We start from the raw sequence: 26,023 nt of genomic DNA on the forward strand, positions 1-26,023 counted from the left end.
AATACGGCCGGCAGCCATTGCCGTGCCGTATCGCTGTAAGTCAGGCTCCGCACGCAAATGGCGTAGTGGGCGCCATTTGTGGCCATAAAGCTGGCAGATTAGGCTGCGACTAATTTACGACTGCATTTGGGTTAATCTACCAGCTTTACAGCCGCAAACGGTGTCCACTACGCCATTTGCGTCTCTGTTTTTTGACATGATAGGCTACTCAAATATTTGCGTAGCCTATCGCATGAACAGGGATTTCCACTACGCTATTTGCGTCCCTGTTCACACGATACGCTACACAAATATTTGTGTAGCCCATCACGTCAAAAAATGGACACAAATGGCGTAGTGGACGCCGTTTGCGGCCGTAAAGCTGGTAGATTAACTTAAATGCAGCCGTAAATGGCTGCATTTAGGCTAATCTGCCAGCTTTATGGCCACAAATGGCGCCCACTACGCCATTTGCGTCCGGAGCCTGACTTACAGCGATACAGCACGGCAATGGCTGCCGGCCGTATTGACATTCGTCAGGGACACGGAGCTGGTGGCTGGCTCCGCAGGATCGAGGCAGCGACGGAGCCGGCCTGGACGGATTCGGCGGGGAGGCAGAGGTGAGTGCTCCGTTCTGCCACGGGCCCCAATGAGGCCGGATTCTTGGAATCCGGCCTCATTGGGGTCTGTGGCGGAATTCTCCCCCATCCCTACAGCAACCTCCACCAAACTGCCCAAACCCCATCCCTGCAGGCACCGGCTTCCCAGCTGGCCATTCTGTGTTGTGGAATATGCCGAAGTCGGGAGCAAAAGTCGGTGCATTGCATTTAGTCACGGCATGGCGGCAAGCCGGCAGATCAATATACCAATGCGCCCACCAACCCAACATCAGTGCCACCGTCATTATGAGAACACCTCCAACTGCAAACAAAGCGGGGGGGGGGGGTTGCACTACAAGAGAAGTACACAGGCAGGTCATGGCATTCCTGTTGTGCAGGCTGAAAAAAATACTGCATTTTTCTCCGTTTGGGGATAACACGGGATAGGCAGGGGGAAATGGTGGGAAAATCACTGGGGGATTACGACATCACTTAATGGACCCACAAACTTCCTTAAGTAGCCAATCATGGATGTGCGATAAATTGCAGGTCTAGAGATGCCCTAAGGGTACAGTCTGGAACTGATAAATCCATGTGACTTTTGCTGCTGAGTGCAATGAAGTGAGAACTGGCCCCACCCAACTTTTTCAAAGTCATAAGACTTCAGTGGCAAGACCACAGAATGGAACTATCTGACTGGGTTCAGACAACACGATAACCCACGTTTCAACAACAGCCCATGGTTGAACGACCCACACTCAACCCATACTCAACCCTTGAGTGTGGGGTATCATGTTGTCTGAACTCAGTGTCTCAACCAAGCACTCTGCCCCTGAAGCCATCCTTCAGATACAAACAATCTTCTCTGCCTGCCTGCTGTGAGACATTCCACCCACCAAGGTTGAGGTTATTATGAAAGGAGGTGAAGGGAAGAATCTCAGAGAAGAAAATCTGGTTGGAAAGAATGTTTTTGCCTGGAGGCTGATCTGGAGAATGGGGCAAGAAACAGCAGGGACCAGTCGCCTCTAAGGTTGTTCCAGGATATCCCCTGATGGTCTGGTTCATCATACTAAAGTATAATTAGTGGTTCACAAACTGTGGCACGGGCCCCAGGAATGTGATGCAACATTCCAGGAAAAGATAGGATCCTGCAGCTGATGGTGCCTCCCACTCTCATCAGCCCAGACCTGGGGAGACTGAAGGCGCCATAACAGGACGGCATCGGAGAAAACACTGTTCTAATTCTTCTAATTGCCAGCGTGGGATGACTACTCCAATCTACAGATCTTTGTGCACTGCCATAGGCCGGTCAAACATGACTACATGCAAAGATCCCTTCACATTCACTCATGGAACAGCTTATCGGTGCTAAGCTGGGGGGGCTCAAGAAGGTACAATGAGTTTATAGATGGGGGCCCCCCAAGTTCAAAACATCTGAGAGACACACTGACGTATAGCACTGACTCTTCTTTCCCTCCACTCACTGGGCTTAATTTGAATCAAGATCCAGCAGGATTTAGATCCAAAACCTGTTTTCAGTTCCCGAAAATAATATACAAGTTGTATACAAAAATATAAAACAAAACCTATTTCACAACAAAAACCTATTTCACAGCAAAATGTGTTAATTTTTTAAAAAGTTGGGAGAGCAACTTGTATACAAGTTACTCTCCCAACTTTTTTAAAAAATTAACACATTTTGCTGTGAAATAGGTTTTTGTTGATGCTGAAAACTGTGGATTCAAAGGAGCTGTTTAGTGTGCCGGGGCTCAGACGCCACCTCTTTGGGGCAGGCTACTTGTCTTTTGCCAAGCCTCCCACAGCAGCCATTTTGTGCTGGTGCCCAGGACAGTTTCTCAAATTGCCAAATGTATCCACAGCCCAATGTTGCCTAAACTTGCCATATATCATCACAGATGAAATGGCACCTTGAACATGTAGAGACCTTTTCCTGAATAACTGCAGCAGCCTCTACACATCTCAATTAGAAGAAAGTGATGCCAAGGGAAAGGGAAGGACTTCTAAAATTGATTTAAGATCTGGCACCACCTTCCCCTCTAGAAATTTAGCACCATCATCTTCCTGCTTTCATTCCTCCATCCTTTAATATGTCCTCTCTGCCTACTCCGTCAGCCTATCAGCTGTACCTAGGGATGTACGAATCCCTTACCTTGCTCAGGTTCGGGGCATCTGCAGTGGGGGGGAGGCGATCTGTCCCTCCCCCCGGAATCCTCCCTAGCCAGCTCCGCTCCACAGCAAGACCACGGAGCTGCCGGCCTGGGCCAGCCACAGCTGGACTTCCGGCCGCTGCTGGGCTGCTGTGGCCGCCATTTGCAGGTGCAGCAGCCTGGCAGCAGCCAGAAGACGAGCCGGAGCCACCACTGCCGCAGCCACCGCCAGGTAGGTCCGTTCCGAGGGGGGCTCCGGGGGGTGGCGGGGGGGGAGGCCGTTCCGCCACGGACTCCGGAGGCCAGATTCTAAAGAATCCGGCCTTACTGGAGTCTGTGGTGGAATTCTCCAACATCCCTAGCTGTACCCTTGTCTTGACAAATAAAGGCCTGTTTACTAGAGGTACCTCTTAGGGAGTGCAAAGAGTACAGTCCTCTCCCTCTCTTTCAGAAATGATTATTCCTCAGTGTCACCGGTATCGCTGGAAAATCTGTATACATAATTCAAAGTCGGGCGTTAGTTGGTCATCCCTTTTTGATCGCCTTCCCGTTGACCGATTCTCATGAAACACACTTCACTGGAAAGCTCTTGACATGCAGATTCCACGAATAACAACAGTTTTCACTATCATTAAAAGTCGGGAGTTTATTTATATCCATAAAGCTTTTTTTAAAGAATGAGGCTATCTTCTATAACAATGTACTAGATAAAGTTTTATTTTTAATATCAAAATGTCAAGTGCAATTAAACAAACATAATTAATTGCAAATTGAAGCAAAATGAAATAAGAACACAAAAAAAGTCTCTGTACAGTTCCATAAACACAGGTGCAGGCCAAAGTGCAGTGATATGCCAGTAACATATGGCCTGTAAACAAATCATGAAGGGATTAAGAGATACCTACAGTTAAAAGTAACCCAAAGTTTAGTTATTGTGATACATTGCAGGGCTAGAAGTCTCAGAAAGGAAGTCTCTAGCTGTTAAATTTAACAAAATAACATTTAAATAAAGTTTAAAGGTCTCTCTGCACCTTTAGTTAAGTTAAACCTTTCATTAGATTGGATTTTTCTCTGCGAAATATGTTTGCAGGGAACCAACTTGTTTAGTGAATTACAACCAGAACAAATTAGCCAAGCCTTAACTGACATCCCATTTATTTAAATGAGATCTATGTCTCAAGGAAATTTCATCTTAGTAAATTGCATTCAAGTTTTTATTCTCAGAATAATTACTAATACCTGATTCTTCTTTTTGAATTATAGAATGAATGAGAAGGGAACAAAAACACTGTGAGGCAGGTTTACCCGTGCATACAACATTTGCCTTGTTGGAGAGCAGAGGATTTTCCTCCCCTCATTCAATGGTAAAGGCGGGCTGAGGATTTTTTTCCCTCATACGTTGATTAAAATTGGTGTGGCCTCCGGGGACACACAAATAAAACATCCCTGATCCAAACTACTAGTTGTACGCCAACACAACTACACAGCAAATACACTGAAGAAAAGATTAAAGGCAAAGCATATTGTTTCAGACAACTCAAGCAAGTGAGCCAAGCTACATGCTACCAGGGCTGGAGGAAGTGGGGGGACATTGCAGGATCTGCATGAGAAAATAGCTTTCTGAACCCAAATATGGTGACCAGACTTACACTGTTCAAACTTTTTTTCTTCACATCTGCACAGGTTTCTTCCTTCATGCACTTCACTTGAGATATATCTAACTCATGCAAGGTGTTGTTATTGTTGTTGTTATTATTATTATTATTATTATTATTATTATTATTATTATTATTGTTACATTTATTAGACACTCAAATGGAAGACTCAAGGTATCTTACAAAATGGATTAGAAACATACACAAAATTAAAACAGTTTTAAACACCTGAAAACAATTAAAAATACCCCAAACCTGATCAAACAACTGGATTAAGGAGTTCCATCATATGCCGTCAAATGCCTGGGAGGAAAGTCTTAACCTGGCACCACAAAGATGACAGTGTTGGCGCTGGGCAGACCTGACTGGGGAGAGCATTCCACAATCAGGGCCACCACTGAAAGGCCCTCTCCCTTGCTGCCATCTTCTGAACCTCCATTGGAGGAGACACCTGGGGGAGAGCCTCAGATGTTGATCGTAGTGTACAAGTCGGCTCATATTGAAAAAGGCATTCCATCAGGTATTGCTGTCCCAAGCTGTGTAAGACTTTATAGGTCAAAAACCAGCACCTTGACTTGTAATGTACAGGCAGCCAGTGCAAGCAGGCCAGAATCAGTGTAATATGCTCAGACATTCTGGTTCCCGCTGTCAATCTGGCTGCTGCATTTTGCACAAACTGCAGTTTCCAAACCATTTTCAGGGGCAGTCCCAAGTAGAGCACATTGCAGTAATCTAACTTGGGAGGTTATCAGAGCATGGACTACTAAACATTCTGGTCAGATTAGAATTAGAAATGGAAAAATTGAGGAAAGAGAGACATTAGAAATAAACAAAACAATGATAAACATACTATATGTTAAGCAAAGGTATGAGTTTATGGGGAAAAGCTCAAAATTGTTGGTGAACAGAGTCCAGAAAAAGAGCACTAAGAAAAGAATTTTAGCTTTGAATACAAAAGAAGGAATTGAAATATATGATCAAAAGGAAATGGGAAAATTACTACAAAATTATTATAAAGATCTTTATGAAGGGAAACAGATAGAAATAAAGATTCAGGAATACCAAGACAAAACAAAAATACCCCCACTAAAAAAAGGACAGAAACAGTTTTTAGAAGCTGAGACAGAAGAAGAGGAAATTAAAGAAGCTATAAAAGAATTAAAAATAATAAATTGCCAGGCCGAGATGGGTTTACGGGCGAATTTTATAGAGCATTTGTTGTGTTGGTGCTACAACTGAAGAAATTATATTGGGAAATACAAGAGGGGGCCCCGTTCCCAAAAACACGGACACAAGCTATAATAACATTGATACCCAAATTAAGCATAGACTACTAAAGCCAAGTCATCTCTGTCCAAATAGGGGCACAGCTGGGCCACCAACTGAAGCTGGTAGAAGGCACTCATGCCACTGCGGCCACCTGAGCCTCAAGTGACAATGATGAGTCCAGGAGAAACCCCAGCCCATGAACCTGCTCCTTCAGAGGGAGTGCAACCCCATCAACAGGCTGAACACCCTCCATCTGGTCAGAAGAACCACCCATTAACAGCATCTCAGTCTTGTCTGGACTGAGTTTCAGTTTAAGGTATGCAGTAAGAGGGGGAACATGGAGAATACCAAAGCCTTGGGTGGTGAACCAACATTTGCATATCCTTGCAACCCACAGGAGTTGATCCTGCGAGAGGTATCACACTTCTCTTCTTTTGCATATAATTACAACATGGGGCACCATAACAAAAACAAGTGCCAGGCATCTAAACCCCGTGGTAAACAGACAGAGTTAATCCATTCTTAAGCTTTAACCTATATGGACTGACTGGGCCACATTCCTCTGCGGAATGGCTTCGAGACAATCTGGGGCAAGGTCAGCCAACAGAGTCTATGTCTGAGGGCTTGTTTATGTGCTTTGCACTCCATACAGAACAAGAATCAGGTTCGGGCAGGTATGCCCTGGTTCTAGCTGGGGGTCACAGGAAAATAACATCCGGGTGTTTCTCTGCCTCGCTTTACTTTAGGGGGTCATAAGAACAGAAGACGAGCCCTGCTGGGTCAGGCCAGGGGCCTATGGGGTGCAGCATTCTGTTCACACAGCAGCCACCCAACTGCTCACAGGAAACCCACAGGCAGGACAGGAGGGCAACACCGCCCTCCCGCCCATGTTCCCCAGCAACTGGTGTACATAGGCGTACTGTCTCTGGTACTCTGGTCCTGGACATCAGACAACCAATGGCCCCAGGATCAACACTCACTCAAGGAAGCAGTGTGTGAGGGCAGAGCAGCCTCCAACCTAATGGCAGGCCAAAAAGAAGAGGGAACTTCCCAGTTCAGCAGCCCCATATGGAGCAGAGTACGTATGAAGCTCCAGGGTGATTGGAAGGGTGTTGTGGCAGACGACAAGGTATTCACAGGAGGAGAGGATGGGATGCCGTCCCAGTGACTGGCTCTATAGATGAGCAAACACATCCCTTCTAGTTCAGTTCAAAAATAGTTTGGACAAACTGGGCATCTGTGGAATTCTGGACAGTTGAAATACCCACAGCGTGCAACATGTAGAGGTCTCTAGGCCCTGGTGTGAGGCGATAACATCACCTCAGTCAAAGGCAGAGAGCCAGCTGGGAAGACATGGGGCTGGGGGGCGGTCAGGTATCAAAGCCCCCCACAAAGCCAGTGTGGTGTAGTGGCTAGACTGCTGGACTGGGAGCCAGGAGATCCGGGTTCTAGTCCCCACTCGGCCACAGAAGCTCACTGAGTGACTGTGGGCCAGTCACAGATTCTCAGCCCAACCCACCTCACAGGGTTGTTGTTGTGAGGATAAAATGGAAGAGGAGGTGGAGGATTTCGTGCACCGCCTTGGGTTCCTTAAGGAGGAAAAAAAGGCAGGATATAAATGTAATGAAATAAAAATGCATACTGCATCTAAAAAGCAGGACGCTGTATGTTTTGGATCTAACATGAATCCTGGATGGTCTAGAACAGGGGTCCCCAACCCCCGGGCCACGGACTGGTACCGGTCTGTGGCCTGTTAGGAACTGGGCCGTACAGCAGGAGGTGAGCGTAGGGGTGTGCGAAACCCCCTTACCTTGGGTCTGCAGGGGTCCACGGGGGGGGGAGGCAATCTGTGCCTCCCCCCGGAATCCTCGCCGGCCCCGGCCAGCTCCGGTTCACAGCGAGTCCATGGAGCTGGCGGCCGGCTCTGGCCACCGCCGGACTTCCGGCCACTGGGACACAAATAGCGCCCGCTACGCGGACGCCATTTGCATCCCTGTTCTTTACAGTAATAGGCTACGTAAATCTTTACGTAGCCTATGACTGCAAAGAACAGGGACGCAAATGGACCCTGCCGGTCCACAGAAAAATTGTCTTCCATGAAATCGGTCCCTGGTGCCAAAAAGGTTGGGAACCGCTGGTCTAGAACCTGATCTGAAATTAATGCACAGGAAGTAAGAAAATCCACCACAGTCCAGGCATTTCTGCAGTTTGATAACAAAATGTGTCAGTGTTTAAGGTGCCACAAGACGCTCTGTTGTTTTTGCCGTCTGGTGGTGTCTGTACTTGGCTATGTGGCATCATTCCACCAGCTAATCTAATTGCTGACCAAGTAGTGCTCCTTACATTAATTGAGGGCCTACACATGGACTGGTTTGTTTGTTTGTTTGCTTGGCTGTTTAGAATCTGCCCTGGGGACCGGGCTAACAAAATCCTCAGTTCGTCCTCAGCCGAGGGAGTTGCCCTCTGGGTGAATCAGCATAACAACATCTTTGACACAAGGACAAAGCTACTATTGGTTTTAGAAGCACAACCTGCACGAACCACCAAGATACTGGCTGGATTAAAAGGGCGAAGGAACAGGATTAGATGTTTCTATTTCTGAATTACGCTGAGAGGACCAACTCTGCACAAAGTCTATGAGAAGTGTGAGGCAAGGATAGCTTGGGATGGTGGCTCTTCTGCCATTCTGGCTGCCGACGGGAGCATCTCTGGAGCGTGGGAGCATCTCTGGAGCATGTGGATACCCACCCACACACCCCTGCCCAGGGGCAATTGCTGCTGTTGTTCAACTAGCGTCAAAAAGTTAGGTGCTGGGACCACGAACCCTAAATTGCCCCACAGCTGACGCTCAGATAGGGTCATTGCTTTTTTTTGGTCCTTCTCCTAAAACACCTCAACAGCCAGAAATTCAACAATGCTTCACCGGTTGCATTTCTGCCTGTTTACATGACAGATACCTTGCCAGAAACGAACAGAAGCGTGCGACTTAGGAACTGGACCTCACGTATTTATTGGGAGAGCGAAATGTTGCTTGGTCCTTTTGAAACGTATGAATCTGTATCACGTAATCTGACAAATGATTGGCATGGCGTGGTACTCCACGGCGGCAGGTTCAGCTTGAGGCGGCCACTGATGGTTGTTGCTGACCCGCCATAAATGAGTTTGCCTTTCTAGCAGAATGTTACTTTTTTAGTCAGTAGAATAGGATTGCCTCTGAGCACATACAGAGTACATTTCCTCCCACCAGCTCATAGGCTGCCCTCAGTCGACTGCCGCCGTTTCGGATCTCAGGGCCCTGACACTGGAGATCATCCTATCTACCCCACACACGCATATGCGTAACGTGAGAACAAAGCCCCCGCATCACGCGCACGGCGGAAAATCGCCTCAGGCTTAACGCGCATGCGCCCCATCCTCGCCCGCCCCTACGGCTCTTCTCCTCTTCAGGCTCCGCCTTCCCAGAAAGTGCGCGAACGCCCCGCCCCGCGCGGCGTAATCGGGGAAAGAGATGGAGGCGCCGCGCCCTGCCTCCACGTTCTTTTTCGGCCAATCCCCTCCCTCAGCTCCTACGGCGCTTCGGCGTCACAAAGGCATCCAGCCGCATCCAGCTTGGGCGTCGCCAAGCGCGCACGCGCGCTCAGCCCCTCCCTCCCTCCCTCCCTCCCTCACTCACACTCCTGGAGGGCAGAAGTAGAGGACGTACCGCCGCAGCCTGGCTTCCCCCCCGCCTTTTTTTCCCCTCCTCCTTCCAGCCAATCCCTGCCCTCGCCTCCCGGTGCGCGTTGACGTCACAAAAGCCAAGCCGCTATATAAGCCGTCGGCCGTTTGGCCCCGCCCTTCCTGCTGCCTTTCCCTTTTTTTGTCGTCCCCTCACGGAGGCTGAAGAGCCGTCGCCGCCGCCGCCAGCGCCACCAGAGCCGCCTCCTCCCCGCCTGTCGCCGCCGTTGCCTCCGACCCGGGAAAGAGGGAAGCGAAGCGCGTCGTATGTCCGCTATCCAGAACCTCCACTCCTTCGGTGAGGGCTCCGGGGCGGGCGGGGCCGCCAGCGCGGCGGCGGCCTGGCGTGAGGCAGCCGGGCGGGCGCGCTCCCGACGTCGCGGGCCCGATTGGGCCCTGAGGGGAAGGCCGGCGGGGAGCTGCGGCAGGGGGCCGCTTCCTGAGGCGGAGGGGCGGGACTGGGTCTGGTCGGCGGGGGCGGGGCCTGTTCCGCGGGGGGGGCGATGGGGAGGGGCCGCATCGCCGCGCGGGGGGGTCAAGAGAGGAGGTGGGAGAAGAAACCGTTCTCCAGGTTGGAAGGGAGCCAGCGTGGGTCTTGGCGGCGGCGGCGGGGGGGGGGGGAAGGCTGGGGGCTTAAGGGGGGGAGCGCTTGCAATGAACGGCGCGGGGGCACCGCTTGAATCAGGCTGGGGGGGATGGATGGGGAGGCGGGGGGTTAGGATGTTGGGGGGCGAGAAGCGCCTGCAATGGAGCGGGGCCTCCACTTGAGTCAGGCGGGGGGGGTGGTTGGAAAGGCTGGGGCGTTAGGATGCCGGAGGTGGCAATGGGGGAGAAGCGCCTGCAACGGAGTGGGGGCACTGCTTAAGTCCTGGGGGGGGGTGGACATATGAGGCAGGGCAGGGGTGGCCGTGGGGGTCCTCGGGGAGGGTTTTGAGGGGAGTAGGGGCCGTTGAGATGGTGGGGTTTGGGAGTGTGGGGGGCAGCCTCTCCCAGGGACCAGGAATAGGCAACCCAGACTGCAAGCAAGTGGCCAAAAGAGGTAATTCGGTGCCCTGGGTTTAGGACCCGGTAGCAGCCGCGGCTGTAGTGTGTGGGAGGGGAGGCCTCGGGCAATGTGGCATTGTGAAGAGAGCCCCTGCTGCCATCTTGCTTCGTTCTTTCTTTCCTTCTTGCTGTCGCAGTTGCTAATTCCTGGCAGTTGCATCAGCCAGAGAACGGGAGGGGCGGATTGGGGGTCACGTGGGCTGACAGTCAGAGGAGGGAGGAGACCACAGCAGTGTGTAAACAGTGACGAAGCGGTGGTAAGGGTGGTTGGAGTAATGGAACCTTGTTTTGCTTGAACTACTTTTTTTGAAATGTGGTTGACGGCTGGGTACAGAAATGTTAGTAGATGTTACATGGGAGCAATTTGTTAGAGTTAAGAACCTTCTTATAAAGCCCTGTAAGTTGGCAGGGAGCCATTTTCAGCTTTCTTTGAAGAATAGGAAAACACAGCCCCTCCCATTTCTAAGAGGGGAGGACAAGGGCAACTCCACCGGTTCTACAAGGCCAGTGTGGGCACATCTGGCAGTTCAGGTTACATTTCTAGCAGCAGTGTAGTATCCAAGGGATGTGTGTAGCTTTTAACGCTCTTCCTTCCTCTTTTCAGACCCCTTTGCTGATGCAAGTAAGGGTGATGACTTACTTCCTGCTGGGACTGAGGACTACATCCATATAAGGATCCAGCAGAGGAACGGTAGAAAAACCCTCACAACCGTCCAGGGCATTGCTGATGATTATGATAAAAAGAAACTGGTGAAGGCCTTCAAGAAGGTGAGTAGGAGGAAGGGGCTTACATCCTTTTCAGTCAGAACTTTGGCAGTGGCTGTGAGCAGTGCATGGAGGTGTGGAGGAAAGGCCTTAGTTTTCAGAAGCAAGTGGCCCTTTCAGACAAGTCCATAGTAGCTGCTCAGAGCTGAAAAGCTAATGCATATGTTTTGTCTCTGCAGAAGTTCGCCTGCAATGGTACTGTGATTGAGCACCCAGAGTATGGAGAAGTGATTCAGCTTCAAGGGGACCAGAGGAAGAACATATGTCAGTTCCTCATTGAGGTGAGTGGCCCCAGTGGGTCTCTTAAAACTCCTGATTGCGTTTGAAGATGAAAGCATAGGTTGAACAGTTTTATGTTGTGTCTCAGCAATTGAATTCAGGGCAAGAGCATATACCTGGGGATAGCTGGCTTTATCTTGCATTCGCATGGGGATAATGCTGATGACCAATGGCTACCAGTTAGTGATGAGTAATAAAGCACTTGTTGCCTGTTGTGGTGAAACTGTGCTCACCTCTTTCTTCCTCTTTCCTTCTGCAGATTGGACTGGCTAAAGACGACCAGCTGAAAGTCCATGGGTTTTAAGTGTCTGTGGGTCACCAAAGTTGCAAGGGACAATACTTCCCTGCAATGAGAAATTCCTTGTGTCCTGCGTCACTAGTTTAAAACAACTCAGCTTGCATAATGTAATCACATCAGGTTCCCTTTAGTCTGGACTAGTGTAACTCAGCAATGTAATAAACTGACAAGAGCCCATGTTGTGTCGTCTTGCTGTCCCTCATTTAAACCAGGCCCAGTTGTGGTGGTGTCAAGCCAGAAGCTTATTCTACACAGACATTTCTGATAAAAGGCCTTGGATGTTCTAGCTGTGTTGAGGACGTATCTATCAGACTACTTCCTGTGTCATAGAAATTGAGGCTAATAACTAGAGGTTCCTGTCTTGAATGAACTGTGACACTAAGTGGCAGAAAGCAGGGATTGGGTCTGAACTACCTTTGCATATGTGAAGGACTCTCACTTCAAAGGTGTTGGGGATGTGGAAATCAAGCTCCCCTTGGGACAGGCACTGAGGTGACCAAGCCCAGGCATGGCAGTAGTGAGCCCACTCTGTGGCTTAAAGTTAAAGGGAGCAGTTTTACAATAGGATGTCTTTACAAAGAGCTGCTTTAGCAACTAATGACCCTGTGAAGCAACAGATTTCTTGGTTTGAGTCCTGATATTCTGTGTAATGTATTTAAACAGTTATTTAAATAAAAATGATTTTCAGAAACAGTTGCCTTGTTTTTTCAATAACCTGTTAAAGGGTAAAACCTTTTTTGTCAGCCAAAATAGTAGTTCACAAAACCCCCTTTTCCCTCCACTCCCTAAGAGCTGGCCACCCCCAGAGCAGGAAAATGCCTGCCTCTTTGCTTCTATAGTAGGTAGCCGGTCTGTTCTGGCTGACAATCTTTAGACAAGTGTTGGAAAAGGAGGGAAGTACTGCCCCACCCTAGTGTGTGTTAACCCCTGGAGTGAGGATTAACTTGATAATAACCTTGCAGTTGCATCACAATGCTGAGGATGATCTCAGTAGGGTTACTGCATCATTAGATCAACACGTGGGTTTTGTAATCACGGTTAGGCCTTAGTGTTGGGATACAATACACACAATTCTAGTGTGTAGAATTCTAGCCAAGAGATTCTTAGAAGTTTACTTATGTAAAAGTCATCCACTGACATGCATGCTTGTACACAGGCATCCCTGTACCAAATAGGCCCTAATGAAATACATAGTCTACACTGTAGTGGAAGCCAAGATGCTGACATTCCAATTAAGGTAGTCATTGGCCAAGTGTTAGTCTAATTGTAAGTGGCCATTAGTTCTTTCTATAATCGGCTGAAACACGCTAAACTGGAAAAGGGCTTTCCGTTGTCTGTCTCTGGGAGGTGGCAGCTGAACTAAGAGGACCCTTGTGCTAATTGAGGAGGCCAGGTGCTACTTGGGACAATAAACAGCCATGCTACTGTGCTTTCTCTGCAGCAAGAATGAGGGGATGTGCATATTCCTTTGGGGTTGGTGAAGGCATAAAATTCAGTTTAACACCAGTAGAATTGCTTGGGCCTAGTTTCCTTCCAAAGAAGGGAATGTAGATGAAAGGTCAGACTTATGTGCAAAGCATATGCAAAAATTTCTTAAAAGTGCTAGGATGTAACGCTGTTCTTCATTTGTGCTTTGTTGAATAGGAGGAGCTTTGTGCCATGAGAGGATGAAGGATCTGCATGTGTTCCTGCAGCAGCACTCAAAATTATACTAGGAGGGCCCTATCCTTTTAGGCTACAAGTACAAGTTTTGGTGGGGCTTGTAGATTTCATTAAGAGCCCCCTACCTTTTCCTGTGTTACTCAGGCACTGCAATACGGCTAAGATACTGGTATATATGAGCTCCACAATGAATTTTCAAGTTCATTGTTTGGGTTAGAACAATACTTTTAAATTTTTTTATCTGACCTACTGAAAGGGGCGGTGATGGTGCAAAATCATTTGTAGCTGCTGAGAGAGGCCCAAATGTTTTTTTATAATACCAATAATTCCTTGCCACTCCAGATAGATTGGAAAAACATTTTTGATGTAGCTACCACAGCTGAAATACAATATATGACACGGGATAAGCCAAATAACTTCTAGGAGTTAAGCATCTAGATTTGCCATTTCACTCTTATTTGTGAATGGTCTCAAAAAGAAATGGGTGAGATTGCAGGGAAGATGAAATTGGAAAAGAAGCTTTATTTAAGGTGATAAACAATAAGCTTCCCAAGTTCAAAGGGGTTTTTTTAAGAACTGGCATAGGCACGTGGCACATTCATATGGGTAGCAGTAGCTATAAATCTAATGTGTTCGGTGAACAATCCTGCCTTCGAGACAAGGCCTTCAAATACCTTTCAATTTGTGGGTTTTGAATGACCTCAATCCTACAAGATGATGAGCAAAACCAGTTTGCAACCGTGAGACTAATACAGCTTCCTGTGCATGTTTTCCCCCTGTAGTTGTAAAAGGGCATGCATGAACATGCCACATGACTTGAGGACAGGTGACACAGGGTTTTCTTAAGTTCCTTTTCCAAATATTTGGCCACGGTGCAATCTGGAAATGTTGGCAGTGCTTCTGCATAGTGATGAAATTGATTTTTTAATGGGTTATCTCCTGTTCCACGATAGTGTTACATCTGTACTTTGCTTGTCAGCAGTGTGTCCTGTGCTGACAAGCCAAGTGCAGCTCTAATAAATAATAAAATGATCAGTCCCGTTTCACTCATTTTTCAGTGAGTGAGTGCTTGTTAATACTTCCTTAAAGAAGCCATGTTAAGCCTGTAGCTCATTAATCTCTCTCATCTGTTACAGTCCATTACATCCTTCTTTTTTGTTGTCTATTAGAAAGGCAATTGAATTGTGATGTGTTAGTGACCAAATACGCTTGGAACTTGTCTGGTTGATGGAGTGGATTTTCATACTTATCAGCTTGAAAAAACGTTGTTTTTCTCCTTAGCAGAGATAAATAGTTAAGTAACTAGCCAATGGCAATCAATTGTGTGCCCATAGAGTTTGTTTCTATCATTCAACGTGATTTATAGAAGCAATATACCTGCCTTCTAGCCATTTTATTCATAAACCAGGAAGATTAAATGTAGCGCACTGATACTGTGCTTCCTCTTCGTGGTCTCTGTGCATCACACATATGGGCTCTGTGCTGAGCCTCTGTCATCAAAGGGTGACAAGCACAAAAATAAATTTTCCCACAAGAGGGAAAGATCATTAGTCAGAAACTATATCCATCAGCAAGCAAACGTGTTCCCGAAGTTGCCAGCAAAATTAATATTTAATTCCACCCTGGTTAAGCTTCTTACTGAGTCTTGCATTCAGGTTTGGGGCGCTGTTGTCTTCAAAAAGACGTAGTTGTGTTGAAGGAAGTTTAGGAGAGAGGAAAAGAAATGAAGTATGTGCAGTGTGAATCTAAGGCAGCCTTCTCCAACCTGGTCCCCTCCAGTGAGTTGAACTACAGCTCCCATCATCCCACACCAATGACTGGTGACAGAATGGGAGTCGTAGTTCAAAACATCTAGAAGACACCCAGTCGGGGAAGGCGGGCCTAAGCATATTCACTCAGCCCAGTCCTGCTATGTTCGATGGCATTTATTCCCTCGTAGGTGTATTTAGGAGTGCAGGCTTAGTGTGAAAATGTGCACAAGAGCCCATTCAGTCCTACCCGAGGCCAGCCTTACAATTGGTTAGAGTGAGGCAGTTGCCTCAGGCAGCGGATCCAGGGAGGTGCTGGAGGAGAGTGTTGTGTGCCGCACAGCCTGCTCTGGACCCCCTAGGCTAGCCTGATGCCTTCAGGCGCAGTGAAGGACAGCGTTGAAGACAGATTCAGCTGCCGATCCTGCCAGCTTTTGTGCATGGAATGGGAGGGGGCACCATCTTGTCCTTCACCTCGGGCAACAAAATGTCTTGGGCCAGCCCTGGTCCTACCTGCCTTGCCTTTTTAAAACATGCCTCGAAAAGTGCATTAGAATGTGCATCCAGATGCAATCACTGCAGTAACACTGTCCAAACACGGGAGGGTGCTCTGTGCGCACTTGCATTGCAAGGGATTCCTGTGTGCACTGCACACATGAAGTCTAGAACACTGTTTCTGGAACTTGCCTGAGGTGTTCCCTGAAACCATGATGAAAATAATAGAGGAAACAGTTGAATAGGGAGAAGGTTTCACTGCATGCCAAAAAGGCAAACTGCTTTTAACAACTTACATGGAAAAGGAGGTTGTCTCTAGCCGTGTAGAGGCTGCAATGGAAACATTGAAGAACACAAAGGAAATGAATGCAGCCCAAGGGGGAGAACTGAGCCCTAGAATTAATTAGGCAAGGAACCCTTCAAGCCCCCTTCCACATGACAGTGAGAGTAAAAGCAGTGTGCCCCACAAAAAGCAAGCAAATCAGAATCCTTGGAGGCCAAGGCCATGATCCTGAGAGGCCAACAAAATGTAGGAATCGTTTGTCTTGGAAATTCATGACAAGTCTTCTACTGAAACATCTTTCACATCAACCCATTGTCCTGGTTGAGAGTCTGACTTTAGCGGCTGTATGCGTGATGCATAGAAATTCTGTAGGTGCTGCATTCCCCATAATTGGCATGTGCAAATAGATACTTGACCTTAAACAGTGAAAAAGTCATGCCTGATCTTCCAAGAATGGTAGAATACATGGTGATGAAAAGCTTCACTAGCTGAATTTCTGCCTGTTATATGGCTGATCAGAGGCACAGCCCCAAGTTAGGGAGAGAGAAATGATGGCAGCCCTACCCGCACACGGGAAGCTGTTAAAAATAGAAAAGGTGCGCAACTGGAAAGTGTTAAATCAAGTGTAAATAGAAACTTGATTTTAGTCAGTAGAAAATGCATGTCTTGTCATCCTGATCTTCTAGTAATGGTAGAATAAATTGTTTGTGTTCCTATCGGAAGTGCTGAGCGTTGAATGATCCCTGGAAGGTGTGAAGCAGCCACTTCCCCATCTATTTGCCCTTATCCTTGGTATTCAAATCCTAATTATTTCAATAATGGGAGGGAGCTGGGTTAAAAAAAACTCATTGATGACTTTGTGATGGCTGCAGGATAGGGATCAGCAACTGTTGGCCCCAAACCAATTCTGGCCTCTTTAGGAAATCACCCAGCTGGGCCCCTCTAATCACTGTGAGAACTGCAACGGCTGTTGGGATTTGCTGGGAGTTGTACAACCTTTTTCTGTCGAAACATGCATAAGATTGTACCCTAAAAACCATGTTTGGAAGCACCTTAGGGACCTTACGCTTACAGAGATTAACAAGAAACAGCCCCTTACCCAGAAGCAAACGGTCTTAAGAGACATGTTCTCAAAGAAAAGGGGCACAAAGTAGAAGGAATACAGGAAGCAAATTTGATGAGGAAGGCCTGAGCAAAGATATGAGTCTTTAAATGCTTCTTGAATGTGACGTTGAATGGAGCAGGGCCAATGTCCCAGATGGCTTCATTGAGATTAGTCACTTCTGAACCACCCTAGACGACTCTCAACCAACATGGGTAAAGAATTAGAAGATGGATGTTCTTTTCCAGTCTTTCCATGTACACCTAAATTATTCTGTCACCGTGAGCATGAAATGGTTAATTCAGATGGATTAATCCTCAGAAAAATTATGCAAGCATGCAATCATTTTTCCAAGCTTTACCATCCCAGGGGAGGGAAAGTGATCTGGAAGAGGTAACAGGTTTGGCTGGTGTAATGCATCCATCGCAAGGCTCACTGATTTGGTCTTTAATCTTAAAATCTCCTCTGTATCTTTGCTATGTTGTCCATTTCCACCATGTGCAGCAAGAACCTCTCAACAGATGAGAGATGAGCAACACCTCAGTCCTTTTGTTGCAAGCTGTTGGGATGGGAGAACAATGGGCAGAAAACATACTTTTTTTTCATTATATTCTTGTTCTGTACATCCATACAAGATATAGCCCTATAGAATCTTTGATGTGCTTCATTAGGGTTTGTGCCTGATTGCTCCTTATTAAGTCCAGGAGTTCAAAGGCCTGATTCAAGACTGCCACTCTGAGTCAGGGAAGAATTGCCCCAGGGCAAAATACCAATTTCAATCACCCGCCACCACCTATTCAATTTATCTGAAGTTCTTCATCATTGAACTGGTAACCTACTAGGGCTTCAAGACTGTCTAGGCTTCCATGAGGCTGATACCCTATGGTAGAAATGTAATGCATGCATATACGTTGCACTGGATGCTTAATGCTTCCATTTTTGTCTGTTCTGGCATTGGAATGATAAGAGATTGGGGATGGCAGCAAATTGAGGCCACTTAGCTCGGCTTACTGTTTCCAGAGAGAAACCAGACCAGAGAGAAAAAGAAGGCAACAAACCAAGGAAATGTTGCATTGCATAGCAGATATTGTGAGGCTTGGATCCCAGTCTCATAGGGTACGATCCTATGGCCACTAGTCAGCAGCGGCTAGACAGCCATAGGATAGGTCGGTTCCCAGGAACCTACCTTCACCCCCTCCCACGCTGCCTCGTAGGCAGCGCAGAATGGCCCCGCACGCTGTGCTCGGAAGAGGAGTGTGGAGTGGTGAAAATGGGGCGTTCCTGGGGTCGTGCCAGGGTGGGGAAGTCAGAAGTCCAGTGCGACACATCCTAGATGTCGTCCGGCCGCCGCTTCCCACGCTCCGACTTCCTGCGGCTAGGCAGCCAAAAGTGGTTGTTTAGCCGCGAATGCAAGATGGATGAAACAGAGGGGAAGATCCCCTCCGCGCTTCTCCTGCCCTGCATTGGAAAGGCAGTCGCCTCCGAGTTTGGAGGCGGCTGCCTATCCCAATGAGATTGCTCCCTTAATGGCTCTTATGGCAGCAGGTAGACACTTCCGATGATCTATTTATATATCAGTGAAGCATTTCTCCCTGCAAAGAAGGATGGAGAAATAGCAATGGCGGGAGGATGATCAAAGACTTACATCTGAAAAATAAAAATCATGTTAAAGCAAAGAATGTGGGTGGCTGAGGGCCTTCCATGCCACTTAAGACTTCAAAGGGACTTTTAGCTGAGTGTGGTTTCTTTCAAGTCACTGATAGGTTATCCCTTTGCTTCCTCAGTGGCATTTTGATTATTATCATCATTATTAAGCCAATGTCTTCTGTTTTTAAAACAAATAATTTTAATGCATGGTGGGTGTTGTTTGGTTAACTATCCTCAGTTTTCATTTCAGTAAGTGTTGCTTTTCTCAGACACCAAGACTTCATTTTGGTGTTCATAGAGTTGCTAGGTCAGATTTATCTCTCTCTCAAAATGGATTGTTTTGTACATATTTGCATGCATATGCGCAGAGATGGTTTTACCTCTATTTTTTTATTTTTTTATGTAATAGATTTATATACCGCTGACCATATTTAAAAATATGTCACCCCTACATGACCCTTTAACACAGGAATGGGGAACCTGTGCCCCTCCAGATGATGTTGGTCTACAACCCCCATCACCCCCGACCATTAGCCCTGCTGGCTGGGGCTGATGGGAGATGGAATCCAACAACATCTGAAGGGCCCCAGGTTCCCCACCGCTGCTTTGGCGCTATGGAAGGGCTGTGCGTTCGCTGCACCTGCTTATTGGAGGGGCATTTGCAAGGCTGCGTGCATTCTATATGCAAGCGCACAACGCAAGTGTTGAATCCACTGAATAATTCAGTATCTTAAGAATCACAGCTTTTCATTAAGAAAAAAAAAAAGCTTCTAGCCCTGATGACCACAGAGACAAGCTTGTAAAAGTCTAGGACAGTGATCGGTGACGCCTCAGAGTCCACATGGCAGGCTGGGCAGGACTGGCAGCATCCAAGCACTGAGCTTCGATGTTCTTCCTCTGTAGGTATCTGCCCATCAGATAGTAAAGCAGTCTGTTCCAATGACTTCAAATCAGAGAAATCTGTTCCTCCAGCACATGGATGTGTGCACAGCCCCGGACTTCACCAGGACAGAATTGTTGTCTCATGTGCTTCTGCTGTTTTGCAACAAGGACAGCAAAAGGTGGAGCAACTCATGCTCTTGGGAGACACAGAGGCAGCAGGCCAGGCATTCGGTAGCCAGGTGAAGGAGAAGCAAGGTAAGGAGCAGTGGGGGGCCAGGCCTCCGTGGGTCAAAGTTGCCAGAGAGGTGCAGGGAGAGGGAGGGAACCAGGACTACTGCAGCAAGGGGACAGTTAATGGACCTATAGAAGTGGTGGCCAGCAGCTGGAAGGCCCTGTGCCACACAAAATCAGTCCCCTGGTTACTGAGTCTTAGCCAGCTGCCCGGTAGCTAACCTACATTCTGCCTTTTCTCCTCTTCCCTGCCTTAATAGAAATAGATGTAGATAATAGCCTGGTTTGCATGTCGCAACAGCAATGCTGTTCACGCCTCACGTGAGCCGCTTCTAGTTTTCATAAACATCCAAATATCTGAATCCATGATGTCCAAATCCAGATACTCTGGGTTGTTTATGGGTTAAACAACCCAGAGTTAACCTACGATGTGTTGTTAGATTAACTCTGGGTTCTTTAACCCATAACAGCCCAGAGTGTCTGGGTTTGGCCATCATGCTAACAACCCTCGAACAGGGCATTCGTATGCAAATCGGAAGCAGTGTGCATCCTGGCACACTGGGTAAGTAACCCACGATTTGCCACCATAATGTGCGAACTGGTTCAATGTGGAAGAAAGAAGAAAACCAAGAGATAGGAAATGAACATTGGGGAGGAAGCAACAGTGATTTGGGGGTGGGAGGATGTTTATTGGCATCAGTCTGAGAATGTGGGGAGGGAGCTTGACCTCTGCCACTACCTCCTTCTCTCCTTCCCCCCCCCCCGCCACCCAAATCTAGTTGCTGTCCTAGGGTGCTTTAGATCATCAGACTTACGGGGTTAATTAAACTAGTCCAGCTGAATGTTAAACTGTCCAGGAAGCAGCTTTCACCCATGACCATAGGTCATAGGACCCATGACCTCCATAGAGAAGGGGTGGGTGGGAAGGTGTACACCACCTCAGCTGATCACATGCCAATGACGTAAGAGGGAAGGCTCTGGAGTAAGGGGTGTGGGCGGAGCTTTCCGTAAAGGGGAGGAGCACATGCACCCCATGCCTTTAAAAGGGCAGCTAGCTGTGTCAGGAGAGGCAGAGGAAGGGGACTCCTGTTGAGACTGGAGCAGAGCTTTGGCAGAGGACTCGGACAGGTGAGAGGACGGAACTCTTGAATCGTGCCCATCATTCTAGTCTGGAAAGACAAGAGAAGTTATTCTTTTCTTGCATGTGTGTCTCAGGGAGCTCTCATCACATCCCCATTAGATTTCCCCCATTTTGCTCCCCGTACGGGTGCCTGTTCTTTTAGGAGATTAACTCTTTCGCATTTTTAAATATGATTTGAATTCTGCCCTTTCTACTCCTTGAGATTTAGGTTGGTACACTAAGGGGAGAAAACCCAGATTTTCTCTGCTGTCTCAGCAGAACCCTTTAAGAACAAAACTGGTTTAAAATCAGAATAAATAAAATATGTCATGTTTTAACTCTTTTTCCTACCCTGTTCACAGCAGCAGGTTTTAATGAAACCGAGGGGTGCGCTTCCCTCGTGAATGGCTCTGAAAGGGAACAGAACTTGCGGCAACTCTCGGGTTTTTCTGGGTGGAGGGGTTTCTGAGTGGTCCAGCAGCAGGGATCATGATGGTAGCCCTAATCCAGCTAAAGTAAATCATTACCAAGGCCCATTCAAAACAATTAGACGTGAGTTAGTCGCAATGAATAAGCTCCACTGTTTTCAATGGGATGTAGTGACAACTAAGCTGAGCTGGATTAGGCCATAGTCCTCTGATGAAGTGGCCATTCAGGATGCAATACCACAGAGATAGCTGAAATCCTGCGTAGTTCCTCCATTCTCCTTGGGATGGGGAAAGATCTTGATATTTAGATGACTTTATCAGGACTCCCCTCTGGTTGTTGTTAAATCCACCACGCTCCACGAAGCCTCCTGGTCTCCTGCAAGCACAAGTGTCTGCTCACTAGGGATGTACAAATCCCTTACCTTGCTTCGCTGAGGGGCATCCGCGGTGGGAGGGGGTGCTCTGTCCCTCCCCCCGGAATCCTGCCTGGCTGGCTCCGCTCCACGGCCAAGCCACGGAGCCGCCAGCCGGCTTCGGCCACCCGCAGCCAGACATTTGGCCGCTGGGCAGCCCTGCAGGGACGCAAATGGCGGCTGTCGTATCCGCTGCCATTTGCATCCCTGTATTGAGCGGTGATAGGCTATGTAAATATTTACGTAGCCTATCACAGCAGGGGGAAAACCCCCAGCGTACGCAAATGGTAGTAGCCCCCCTGCCGTGATAGGCTACGTAAGTATTTACGTAGCCTATCACGGCTTGAAGAGGAGGAAGCGAATGGCGGCCGCAGGACAGCCGCCATTCGCAAAGCAGCGCAGACGGGAGCAGGTAAGTGCTCCGTTTCGCGCAACTTTCGTGGGGTGGGAGCAGCGGGGACATCGTCCCGCGCACCTTTCATGGGGAGGGGCGGGGGCTTTGTTCCGCGACGGATTTCGGGGGGCCGAATGCACTGGCATTCGGCCTCACCGAGATCCATCGCGGAATTCTCTGACATCCCTACTGCTCACCCAATGTACAGCTAACGTATATAATTCACAGTCACAAGCTGTGGTGATGCCGCATGCTTAAATGGCTCTTTTTGAAAGCACTGGGCAAATTCGTGCAAGATGAGCCTATCAACTGGGCTGTTATCAGTGACAGCTAAATGAAACCTCCAAGTTGAGAAGCAATCTATCTCGAAGTAGCAAATGCTGGAGGCAAAACACAGCAGGAAACCACCCCCCTCGTGCCTTGTGAGCACTGGGCAGCATCTGGGTTACCCCTGCTACTGCAGACAGATTAATGCTGAACTAGATGGACCTTGGTTGCAGCCAGCAAGGCCGATCCTTATGATCTCCCATCAAATCTTCCGAAGTCATTCGGTCCTAATTTTTATCTTCTGCATTAGCAGCACTCGAAGCCATCTCAGGTAGCTCAGCGAGGCTTGCATGGAATGCAAAAGATGTTTCTCAGGCAGGCCCAAGGTGCATCTTTGGGGCAGAGGTCATGAGAAGGGCCTGTCATTCATTCTGCCCACACATGTTTTATGGGGCACACGCCTCTTACTGCATTTGCCAGAGCAATCAACAGGAGAAGCTTTGAACCAGGTGGCACCCCACTCGTGGCCTCCCCAGGGAGTCTCACCTTATGTTTGGTTTTTTGGGATGCCAGGTGAAGACCTTTTTAGTCCTTATGTTTTAAAAAAATCTTGTTAGAGCATTCGGAATGTTAGCGCTGCTGTTGGTTTTACTTTGGTTTTACGCCGTAGTGCTTTTTCTTTTTGTTTGTACGCTATGTTTCATGATGGTTTTATTATGGTTTTATTAAGATTTTATTATCTATTTTGTGACCTACTCAGAGAGCTTTAGCTATGGGGCAGTATAGAGATGTAATAAGAAACACAGGCAAATCATTATGCCACGCGGTTGGCCTAAGAGGCTGTAGAGAGGCATTGGTGCAGCTGGTGCGTGAGTGTGTTTGTGAGACTGGGTGACGGAAAAACCTCCTAATCCCCCCCTAACTTCCTTCCCAGGGATGCATACCAAGGTGCTTACCGGCCTGCTCCTGACTGCCCTGTTAGGCACCAGCCTCTTAAGATCTGTGTCCACGTCCTACCAGGTGGATGGTGGATTAAGCAAGCAATCGGAGGCTGCGCGAGGACTGGACAGGATGCAGAAGAGTAGCCGGCGGGGGCTCGACCAGTGGGACTTGCCAGAGCATCTGAATCAGGACCAGAAGCATTTGATCTCCCAGTTCCTGCCTCACCTCTTCGCAGGTAGGAGAAGTTGCATTCATTCCCTTCCCGCAATCTGGGCAGGACATTTCCGAGCGATCTTAATAAAGGGCTGGGCATATTCAGAGAGAGGCACTTCTGAAGAGCGAAGGCAAAGTTAATCTATAAAAGAAAACTTGCCTGGTGTGTCAGTCACAGGCGTTAACTTGGCATCACAAAATAAATGACAGATAGGCGGAACGCTCAGTCAAATATTAGCTCAGCCCTCCGTCTTGCCCCTCCCCTCGTGCTTCTTAATGTGGAAACACGTTGCATGAATATTCGTGCATTTATCCATCCGTTTATTCATTCATTCATTCATCCATCCATCCATCCATCCCTTTTCATTTTTAAGAGGGGTGGGGACTTTTTGTTAACTTGCTACAGGTTTCCTGGGGCAGGGGGGAATCTACACGATAGTGGAAAGAGAAGTGAATGGAGGGTTGCCCGGATTTTTCACAATCTCTCGCAATTTAGGGAGTGCGCATTTAGGGAACAAGCCTCATTGACCACAATGGGAGTTGCTTCTGAGTAGACACTAATTGGTTTGTGCTGGGAAACATAGGGACAAGGAATCCCTATGCTGGGAAACAAAGGTCAAGGACCTTTGACCAGGGTCAGGGTGAAAGGCACACCCCTGGGCAGGGCTAGCATCCCCAAGGTCAACGCAGGGGTTGGGGGCACACACAGCAACTATACCAGGGAGAACCCGACTTGAGGGAAAGAATCGGACTTGAAGCAGTCTCAGGAAATTCGGTTTTTCCACGAAAAGCTCCCAGGTGGCTGCAGGATGGCCATGACATCATGTGCCCTAAACGACCTCCAAACGCAGCCAGCTCGCAGAGACACCCCCTTGGAGACCTCTCTAGGGGACTGGCGGTCAGTGATGTGTCCAGTGAGCTGCTCTCTCAAACTCGCAGAACCGTTTGGTGCTTTTTTGTATATGCAGAACTCAACCCCGGAGAGGGGCAGGGGAAGTATACTTGGGATGAACATAATGAGGGCTCTTCAGGGGCAGTCGCCATGCTCTACAACGCGTGGCATGCCTCTTCACCCTGTGACAGAGTTCTTTCTAAACTGAACATAAATCTGCCTTCATATGGCTTAAGCAAGGACGGGGAACCTCTCATCTGCAGGGCTTCCACAGCCGGCCAGCAAGGTTCTTCTGTTGTCACCTCTGATCAGTGATCGGAGATAAGAGGGTATTTAAAAGCGTTTGAACTGTTGCACGTAACTGAGCTGCTGGCATAAAAGCAATTGCGCTGGGGCTTACTCCCGACTAAATATGCATAGAATTGAGCTGTGTTTTGCATGCTTGGTGGGAAAATGTCTAAATTGATAAGAATTCCATTTGTCCCTGCCCACTTAGCTCTCTCTGTCCTGGGCCCTGCCTCATGCTCCTAGCCACACTGACTGCTAGAATGCCCCCCCCCATTGGAATTTGACCCCCCAGGACAAAAATGGTTAATCTTCTTGGCTTAAGCCATTAAACTTCCTGTGTGGTTTTCAAGGTTTTTTTTTTCCACACCTGCCTGAGGGCTAGGTACCTAACACCTCTACAAACTTTAATTTTCAGGATTTCTTCCTGGCAATGTTGCTTCTGATGATCAGCAGAGAGTGGGTTAGGATTGGGGGTACAAGGGATTCAGGACTGTTTTTAGCCAATCCGCAATGTGCAACTGCCTTCAGTTACCCACCGTGTCTGTCCCCCCAATAGCAGAGCTTGCTGCCAAGGACAATGATTTGCAGGAGACTGGCCATCATTTCCCCAGCTGGATGGACTTTGGACGCCGAAGCTCTGAAGACTGAGATCGTGATGCCTAAGTGACCAGTGGCCCAAGAGCGGCTCCGGCCAGGCCACGGGGAACATGTGGTGGAAGGAGGCAGCGGCAGAGATACTAAATCATTTGGTAAACATCTTGCCCCTTTTCAGACCTGTTTTTCATGCACGTTTGTGCCAATAAAAATGTGCTGTTGACATCTCTGTACATGAGTGGTTCACAAACTGGGAAAGATTCCTGGCTTCCAGCATGGTTTGCCAGTGAACAACCTCAAAAAGAGCAAGCAGAGCTCCACGTGTGCGTGCATTTGAGTAGGGTGGGACCCTGCCTGCAAGCTTGGACAACTGTGATCACCCACTGATGAATTCCGCAGACTGTGAACAGTTGGTGCTAGGGAGAGGAAAGCTCCTAAGCGTTCCTGGGTTGTTGATTAAAAGCGGAAATGACGAGCATGCAGCTCATGCGCTCTGCTTGTCCCCGCAATTCCTGGGTTCAAAATGCCTGATCTGTGTTGCTATGGCAAGAGACGTACAGTGTTTCTACACGAGGCTTTATTGTGCACTCATGATTGCTCACTCAGAGTAGTTTGTAGGTCCTTTACACCACGTCGCCATCCTCCAGGG

General features: G+C 48.1%; 2 protein-coding genes across 6 annotated transcripts; both read left to right on the forward strand.

The window, feature by feature from the left end:
• The first annotated feature begins 9,503 nt into the window (after window positions 1-9,503).
• On the forward strand, window positions 9,504-12,464 carry EIF1 (eukaryotic translation initiation factor 1). 3 transcript variants are annotated; one of them, XM_084804643.1, is made up of 4 exons: window positions 9,504-9,685; window positions 11,036-11,199; window positions 11,376-11,477; window positions 11,735-12,464. In XM_084804643.1, the coding sequence occupies exons 1-4, from the start codon at window positions 9,655-9,657 to the stop codon at window positions 11,777-11,779; spliced, it is 342 nt and encodes a 113-aa protein (XP_084660769.1). In that variant the 5' UTR covers window positions 9,504-9,654; the 3' UTR covers window positions 11,780-12,464. The 3 variants fall into 3 exon arrangements, with proteins under 3 accessions (XP_084660769.1, XP_084660767.1, XP_084660768.1); XM_084804641.1 differs by lacking the exon at window positions 9,504-9,685 and adding an exon at window positions 9,881-9,975; XM_084804642.1 differs by lacking the exon at window positions 9,504-9,685 and adding an exon at window positions 10,270-10,426.
• Window positions 12,465-19,042: 6,578 nt separating this feature from the next.
• On the forward strand, window positions 19,043-25,595 carry LOC146341050 (gastrin/cholecystokinin-like peptide). 3 transcript variants are annotated; one of them, XM_084804638.1, is made up of 3 exons: window positions 19,043-19,847; window positions 23,380-23,622; window positions 25,337-25,595. In XM_084804638.1, the coding sequence occupies exons 1-3, from the start codon at window positions 19,784-19,786 to the stop codon at window positions 25,426-25,428; spliced, it is 399 nt and encodes a 132-aa protein (XP_084660764.1). In that variant the 5' UTR covers window positions 19,043-19,783; the 3' UTR covers window positions 25,429-25,595. The 3 variants fall into 3 exon arrangements, with proteins under 3 accessions (XP_084660764.1, XP_084660765.1, XP_084660766.1); XM_084804639.1 differs by lacking the exon at window positions 19,043-19,847 and adding an exon at window positions 20,890-20,951; XM_084804640.1 differs by lacking the exon at window positions 19,043-19,847 and adding an exon at window positions 20,890-20,951 and having other exon boundaries at window positions 25,340-25,595.
• The last annotated feature ends 428 nt before the right edge of the window (window positions 25,596-26,023 follow it).

This window comes from Heloderma suspectum, chromosome 6 (genome assembly GCF_057233095.1).
Source record: "Heloderma suspectum isolate Gila_16-S chromosome 6, 16-S_ref, whole genome shotgun sequence".
Lineage (NCBI taxonomy): Eukaryota > Metazoa > Chordata > Lepidosauria > Squamata > Helodermatidae > Heloderma > Heloderma suspectum.